Source organism: Miscanthus floridulus, chromosome 12, assembly GCF_019320115.1.
Source record: "Miscanthus floridulus cultivar M001 chromosome 12, ASM1932011v1, whole genome shotgun sequence".
NCBI lineage: Eukaryota > Viridiplantae > Streptophyta > Magnoliopsida > Poales > Poaceae > Miscanthus > Miscanthus floridulus.
In genome coordinates this window covers 16,786,542-16,794,761 of record NC_089591.1, presented here as the reverse complement: position 1 = coordinate 16,794,761, position 8,220 = coordinate 16,786,542, and the positions used below count along the sequence as shown (strand labels likewise).

Sequence of the window (8,220 nt, the reverse complement as noted above, 5' to 3'; positions counted from 1 at the left end):
GCTCCCGCTTGACACGGCTGACCCTGGCGTCCCTGAACTCCACGGAGGGAGCCCTCGGGTCCTGTACACGATGCTGGGTATCATCTGGATCACCTGCTCCCTCATCGCCGCCACTTCTTCCCGGCGTAGCAGTCCGATCCCTGCGCTGCCCGCGGCCGCACTACAGCAGCCCGCACCACCGGGACCGCGCGCACTGGTCGATCACGCTGCCGCGCAGGGTGCCGCCGTCGCCGGGCCGCCGCGCGCCGACGAACGCGAACATCCAGGGCCGCCGCGCACGCCGGAATGTCCGCTGCCAGGAGGCCACCTCGGCGGCGCGGGATGGGTGGAAGTAGGTCGGGTACGGCACGCCCACGTCCCACGGGCCAGACTCGAGCACGAGCGTCGTCATGTTCCTCGCCTCCGGGAGGAAGAGCAGGTGCGCGGGACTCTCCTCTTTGCCGCGCGAGGGAGAAGATCGGCGCGACCCGGAGGGATACGCGCGACGGGAGAGCGCGGATCTTTACGCGCATTGAGTCAGTTTTTACCCAGTGCTAAAAGATTAGGAGCTGGTATTAGTAACGGTTGGAGACATATTTTTTAGTTTTTTCTAAAAATCAAAGAATTAGGGGTGTGTTTTGGGAACTTTTGGAGATGCTCTTAGAATCCATCCCGACAACGGACCATCGATGTCTCTTGCATCAACATAAAGAGATGGAAAAAGATTATTGCATCAAAATCATATAGATGTAATAGATCTAATAAATTTGATGCAATAAGAATTTCTATTGCAACGGCTAACGTTCGGTGCAATAGACCATATTGCATCAATATTAGGTTCGGTGCAATAAAACCCATTACATCAACATTAGGTTCGATACAATACAACCTATTGCATCAACATTAGATTTATTGCAACAAGATCTGTTCGCTGCTATTTTATATTACATCCATTTTTATTTGCTAAATAATAAAGATTTGCAGTGCAAAAATTCAAAATATTACAAAATCCAATGGCACAAAAGAACAATGATATTAATAACATTGATCATCCACATTCAATAGTGTGTACAATAATAAAATAAAAAAAGCTTCATAGTTCAAGAATGTAACAGCTAGGTCGCTGCTAAGGACTCTTAGCACAGATCAGCATAGCATCTTTGTCATTGCAGAATTTTTGATGCAGAATTTCCCGAGCTCCAGAAGGAAGCCTGCAGTTTTAAAAATTAAAACAGATTTTGTCAGTTCTAGAAACAAAACCAGTAGAGGGCGTGGAGTTTGCCAACTTTGCTCCACTTCAAGGTAAATGAGAAATAATCCAGTTCCACTCTCGACAATATTATTCTCTGATACCGCTGCAGCTCCAGAAATAGCAACCGACTACAGAAGCAAGAGCCATTTTCGGAGTACATGTTGGAAAACTGGACAGTGCATGCATTTTCAAGAAGATACAAAAAAGAATATAATAAAACCTCCCTATAAAATTAATGGAAAATATGTCGTGCATAATCACACAGAATAGTTTAATTAGGAGAACATAAAACAATAATATTGTCAGATTGCGGACTCTAGAAGCCACAACATAATGCCACTCCAAATGGATTATTTTGTTGCTTGAGTATCACCACAGTTGACTCCAAGTGGCATTATGTTGTGGCTTAACTAAGTTGTTAAAGCAAAGATGGATAGAATATCACCACTGATAAGCATGAAACTGGAAACTATCTCGCCAAAATCCAAAACATTTATTGTGACATGTAAGTCAACTGTGGCATGAATTCTACCCACATTAATCCTCAGAGGGAGGCGAAACTGCAGAGATATTAAGTAGCATATCATCATTAGGATACTCTCAATACAATCGAGGAACCAAAAATCTCCAGCTGGCAGTGTTCAAAAGAAACTGATAAGAAATCTTGTCTACCATCCGTTGCAGCAAACCAGCCTGAATGATCAAAAGTGTAGTATCAATCAGAATATAACAATGACAGTTCAAAAAAGAAAAAGGGTAAAGGTCAAAGTCCACAGCTTCACATTGACAGTTAAGAAAATATTGTGCTTTGATGACAAAAGAAAAGGAGTGTTTAGTTTACTTGTACCTATCAAGAAGAATAACAGGTTCATTTATGAATTATATCAAATGAATTAGAACAAACCTTGAAGTAGAGAGCACAAACAGCGGCGACCCTCCCTTTGTTACTGAGCAAGCTAACTCCTTCATGGTACAGGTATTGACAAAAGAGCTTCATACACATGTTTCTATGAAGCATCTTCACTGAAGACCTCATCGAATATCTAGGATTCACAATTCCTGTTATTTTTCTTCAGTTTCAACCTCTTGGACTGCAGAAAACAAGACCATCAACACAATCAGTGCAGAAAAAAAATACTTTAATACACTTCAAGCGATTGCTGATAAAGAAATTGAAAAGGTACAATGGGATGCACAAGCTGAAGAATGACTGTCTGGATATATAGACCATGGTACATATGAATAATGGGACTTGAAACTGGTGTTGGTTGAGGCAGAAATACTTACAATATCACTGAAACTGGTACCAATAGAAGTCCTTCGCAACTGCAGGTGCGGTAGGAACTGAAGTCCAGCTGCAGCCAGCGCACAATGATGCAATCGAAGCTCGCAGATTCTTGTGACCTGCAGTACAAAAATTATGAATAAACAACTCAGAAATTAATCTCAGATCGTATCAGTCTGTCAAAGGATCATAGAATCAGTCTTATTGCCATGGCTGATAACAACACATTAAGGCTACTGAAAAAAGGCTCACGTATCAATAATGTGTCTGCACAGAAAGAATAGTTTACCTGACAGATAGCATCACAATGAGAAGGTCTTGTTACTGTCTCAACAGAAAGAACAGTTACCTGCTCATCGCCTGAGCTTTCCTGTAAGCGAAAAGGATGTGCACATCAATTAAGGTTATCCGCTCTATAACCATTTCTTAATCAATGTATCACACGATCTTCAGCAATGTCAAAAGCCACTCTATAACCAGGTGTTCAACAATGGCAAAAGCGGGGGGGGGGGGGGGGGGGGGGGGGGGGGGGGGGGGGGGGCACGTTCAACAGATGGGCCAAATGGAAGACGAGTTATCCTGTCTTTGCATGGAACAACCAATTCACTCGGTCACCTAAAAGAGGACCCGTGTTGTATATTGTTGGGAGTACAAACCAAGCAGCTCTAGTATCTGTTAAGTAATATGCTACTCCCCTTGTGTGATCACACAGCAAGGACAAGCGGCGCCGAAAATGGCTCCCTGCTGTTGTACTGTAGCAACTTCAGGGCCAGGCGCCGAATGGCTCTCCTGCCGCACTGTAGCCACAGCAGGGGCAGGCCGTTAAGTCCAAGGAGAAGGGAGAGGTGATGGCGGTGAAAGAGTCTAGGAAGGCTCTGAATGCTATCTACCTCAACAAACCACGCGCCCAAGTCCACCTCGGACGTGTGGATGGCGGACAGGAGCAGCGATGGTACCTAGACTCCGGCGCCAGCAACCACATGATGGGCTCCAAGGCAGCCTTCGCCGAGCTCGACGACGACGTGACCGGCACGATGAAGTTTGGTGGCCAACTGGATGAGCGCGGTAGCGAGGTACTGATCAAGAACGGTGTCCTCAGGACCAGGGACCGGGAGCAGCGCCTTCTTGCCAAGGTGAAGAGGTCCCGGAACCGACTGTACCTGCTCGACTTGAAGGTGGAGCAGACGGTGTGCCTGGCAACACAGCACACCGAGGAGCCGTGGTTGTGGCATGCCCGGTTCGGCCATCCCGGCTTTGACGCTTGGTCAGCTAGAAAAGATGGTCCGAGGGCTACCCCACATCAAGCATAGAGACGAGCTATGTGACAGATGCCTAGCCGGGAAGCAGAAGAGGTTATCGTGCCCAAAGGCGACAAAGTATCGCACGGAGGATGCGCTCGAGCTCGTCCACGGCGAACTCGGCGGGCCAATCTCGCCAGCCACAAACGGTGGTCGGCGATACTTACTCCTGCTCGTGGATGATTGCAGTCATTATATGTGAGTTGCAACTCCTGACGAACAAGGACGAGGCGGCGGAGGCAATCAAGAAGTTCAAGGCGAACGCGAAGGCGGATAGCGGCTAGAAGCTGCGCGTGCTGAGGACTGATCGCGACAGTGAATTCACTTCGATGTAGTTCGCTACGTACTACGCAGATCATGGTGTGGTACGACACCACACCGCGTCGTACTCGCCACAGCAGAATGGCGTGATGGAGCGACAGAACCAGACGGTGGTCGGCATGGCTCGATCCATGATGAAGGCCAAGGGCATGCCGACAAGGTTATAGGGAGAGACGGTGACCACGACAGTGTTCATCCTAAACCACACGCCCACCAAGGCCCTAAAGGGCAAGACGTCGTTCGAAGCTTGGTATGGGCGCAAGCCGAGCGTGTCCTTTCTCCAGACATTCGGCTGCATTGGCCACGTCAGGAAGACAAGGCCAATCCTCATCAAGCTAGAGGACAGGAGCACACCGATGGTGCTCCTAGGCTACACGAAAGATACCAAGGCGTACCGGCTCTACGACCCACGCGAAGACAAGGTGCTTGTCTTGCGCGACGTCGTGTTCAACAAGAAGGCGGCCTAGGACAGGAACAGTCTGAGCACGGAGGAAGCTGGCAGCTTCACCAGCACCTTCGTCGTCGACGCCATTGTTAAGCACAAGGCGCGCCTTGTCACCCGAGGCCTTGTCCAGCGCGATGGCATCGACTTCGAGGAAGTCTTTGCACCGGTAGCGCGCATGAAGTTTGGCCGACTGTTTCTAGCTTGGGCAGCAGTAAAGGACTGGCGCTTCCATCACCTGGACGTAAAATCGGCCTTCCTCAACGGCAAGCTGACGGAGACGGTCTTTGTCAGGCAACCTTCGAGTTTCGCCGTCAAGGGAGCAGAGCACAGGGTGCTCCGACTACGCAAGGCACTCTACAGGCTGCGATAGGCCCCACGAGCGTGGAACGCCAAGCTTGACGCCACGCTGGGCGAGTTTGGGTTCACGAGGTGCACAACCGAGCACGCACTCTACACGCGGTGACGGAGGAAGGAGGAGCTCATCGTCGGCGTGTATGTGGACGATTTGGTCGTCACTAGCACGCGTGCGGAGAACATCGACAGCTTGAAGCCCGAGATGACGGCTCGTTTTCGAATAAGCAATCTCAACACTCTTCTACTACCTCGACATTGAGGTGACATAGGAGAAAGAGGCACTCACGCTTGGTTAGAGCGCGTACGCCTCGAAACTGTTGGAGCAGAGCAGCATGACTGAGTGCATGCCGTGCGTGACTCTGATGGAGGAGCTTCTGAAGCTGACAAAGGCCAATATCGTGGCGAAAGTAGATGCAACACTCTACCAGAACATCGTCGGCGATCTACGCTACCTAGTCATCATGAGGCCAGACATTACATTCGCCATGAGCTACGTCAGCCACTTCATGAAGGATCCCCAAGAGGATCATTGGGTTGCGATGAAGCGGTTGCTGCGCTATGTCAAGGGGACAATGGATCAGGGGATCGTCTTCCCCAAAACCGACAAGAGTAGGCTGCAGCTCACTGTATTCAGCGATACAAACATGGCAGGGGACATCGACGAACGACGAAGCACCTCTAGCGTGCTCGTCTTCCTCGGGTTGAATCCAATCTCATGGCTATCGCTGAAACAGAAGGTGATTGCGTTGTCTAGGTGCGAGGCAGAGTACGTGGTGGCGGCCACAGCAGCGTGCCAAGCTATGTGGCTGCCACGGCTGCTAGGCGAGTTGACCGGTGTGTAAGCTCACCCACCAGCACTAATGGTGGACAACCAGCCCGACATCGCCCTTACGAAGAATCCGGTTCTCCACGATCGGAGCAAGCACATCGATGTCAAGTTCCACTTCCTCAGGGACTGTGTCAATGGAGGGCAGATCGTCATCAAGTTCGTCAAAACTAGTCGGCAACTCACGAACGTCCTCACCAAGCCGCTCGGCCGTCTTCGATTCACAGAGCTGAAAAAGATGATCAACATGGAGAGAGTTCAAGGATTAGCAGCAGAATTAAGGGAAGAATTGTTAAGTAATCTGCTGCTCCCCTTGTGTAAACGCACGACAAATCAAGCGGCGCTAAAAAGGGCTCCCTACTGTTGCACTGTAACAGCTGCAGGGGCAGGCGCCGAATGGCTCTCCTACCACACTGTAACTACAGCAGAGGTAAGCACCAAAGTCAGCCATGCTATCGCATCTAGTCACTGTAGCAGTATAGCAACCTGACATGTCTGTGTAATAGAATTAGATGGATAGAGTTGTATATATAGTTTGTCACTGCAATTCAATAAAGAGAACGAGTTCAGTTTATCATCTCCTCTGCAGAGCTCCGACCAACGCTGGTCCTTGTGCTGTGTGTGTGCTCTGTTCTCTTTCCCTTCTTCTACCTCTAGTCATAGTGTGTGGTCGGCAACAACAGTGTGTGGTCAACAGCAATAGTGAGTGGTCAACTCACCCATGCCGGAGATCCAAGGGCTGACAGTATCAATGCCCAAAAGAAGAGATCTCATAATAACAATTTTAAGCTGGCACGCCCGAGTGATTTTGAATGCAACAGCAGTTCCTGGTCTGCAGATCAGATGAAAATTGGACGAAACTGTTTATTCACCGATTCGATTTAATTTAATACTGTATATATGGTCATGCTCCCAGAACTGATGTGCCGGAACAAAGACAACGGCAGCACAAAAATCCCAACAGAAGATGATGGCACGCAAGAGATTAGACAAACGAAGGAATTTCAATAAGGACAGAACAGCAGAGGAACCAAAGCAAAGATGACACCTTGAATTGAACCTAAGTAATCAAGACGTGGATAACTCTACAGAGCCTCACTAGTGTTTCAAAAAGGTAGAAATCAGAGCAACTGTTTACTGCAAGTACAGACTACAAACTGCAGAGCCTCACTAATATTTTGCTCGTTTTGCTGAAATGAACAAGAATCGAAATTTGCTGAAGATGTCTACCAGATAAGAATATTAGATTGCATCGTGATTCATGAGAAGACACAAGAGATGAATCTTGCCTGTATCTCTGGCTGGGACATGGGGCCTGCCACTGTACCTTCTTGGTGCCGCTTGGGGGAGACATTGAATGGGGAACGGAGATGTCCTTGCCTTCGGTTGCAGCTCCGAAGCATCCTCCTTTGCCGATCGCAGCCACCGCCGCCGTCTATGCCGGTTGTTGTTGCCGCCGTCGCCGCTGCTTGAACTTGGGGGAGACGAGACGTGTGGGGAAGGGATTGGGGAACTGGGAGTATGGACTATGGAGCGGGGGCTGTCTTCCTCACCTCCGGCGGCAGATGTAGGCGGCGCCTCCGTGGCTTGGCGTGCCGCGCACCTGGCCCAAGTGGCTGCGTTGCGTATCGGCCGACCGGCGAGTCGGGCGGGGCGGGCTGGCAACGCCGGCGGCGACAGGCGTGGCAGCGAGTGCCGCTGGGAGCACCAACGCGGGCTCGCAACGCGGCGCGGCGGCCGTCGTGAGGCGGTGAGCGCCTGAGCGCTGGCGGCAGCTGTGTCGTGGGAAGAGAAAAGAGGAAATGGATGTGAATTTTAGGGTTAGAAGCGGTTTTAGCTTGTTGAGTCTGGCGGGCTTCGGCGGCATTTGCGTCCAATTTTAGGCGGGCTCATTTCAAAATATGCAAAATTCCTCAAAGTAATGGCGGGCGGCTGGATTTTGGCCTTTTGGCCTTTGTCTTGGCGCGTATGCTTCGAAATGCAAAGTAGTAGTTCAAATAAATCCATAGAGATACATTTAAATTTAAAAGATATTTTTGTACCAAATAATTAAATTTAAATTGTTTTCTTAATAAAACATACCAAATTAAGGTTTATTAAATTGTCATATAAAAACATAAAGTTGACTACTAATCACCTTGAATCTTAGAAAATTAATGGAAATTGACTATAATCATGTGCTTACGAAATAAAGCAACATGTTATCTCAATTTAATTTTTTATCCAAACTTGTCTAGTGTTCTTGTAAGGATGTATATTTTTTGTTTCGATTCAAAATTTTGCTCGACATTTGGCTGAACAACAAACGCTTGTTCGCTACTTGATCAGGTAAGCCTCAAATCTAGCTACAATGAAGCTCCTAGTTAATTACTCCCAAGAATTAAATCCACAAGAAACCCCCAATTAAGCTGCACGTGGTAGTCGTCTTCAAGGGTGTTTGGTTCTTTAGTCGCTCATAAA

General features: G+C 48.6%; 1 protein-coding gene across 1 annotated transcript; it reads right to left on the bottom strand.

The window, feature by feature from the left end:
- Positions 1-999: 999 nt before the first annotated feature.
- Positions 1,000-7,549, bottom strand: LOC136497655 (uncharacterized). The gene is made up of 6 exons (XM_066493496.1): positions 7,314-7,549; positions 7,050-7,234; positions 2,806-2,886; positions 2,519-2,635; positions 2,136-2,322; positions 1,000-1,924 (listed from the first exon to the last, which is right to left on the bottom strand). Exons 2-5 carry the CDS (start codon positions 7,161-7,163, stop codon positions 2,275-2,277), a joined length of 360 nt encoding a protein of 119 aa, XP_066349593.1. The 5' UTR covers positions 7,164-7,234; positions 7,314-7,549; the 3' UTR covers positions 1,000-1,924; positions 2,136-2,274.
- Between the last annotated feature and the right edge of the window lie 671 nt (positions 7,550-8,220).

What these genes read in the sequence shown, in the direction of transcription:
- LOC136497655 (XM_066493496.1), bottom strand. Translation starts at nt 7,163, where the DNA reads ATGCTTCGGAGCTGCAACCGAAGGCAAGGACATCTCCGTTCCCCATTC. An exon ending in ATTGTGATGCTATCTGTCAG is followed by an intron (nt 2,636 to 2,805) that starts GTAAACTATTCT and finishes TTTGTACTGCAG; the next exon opens with GTCACAAGAATCTGCGAGCT. An exon ending in GTACCAGTTTCAGTGATATT is followed by an intron (nt 2,323 to 2,518) that starts GTAAGTATTTCT and finishes TGTTTTCTGCAG; the next exon opens with TCCAAGAGGTTGAAACTGAA.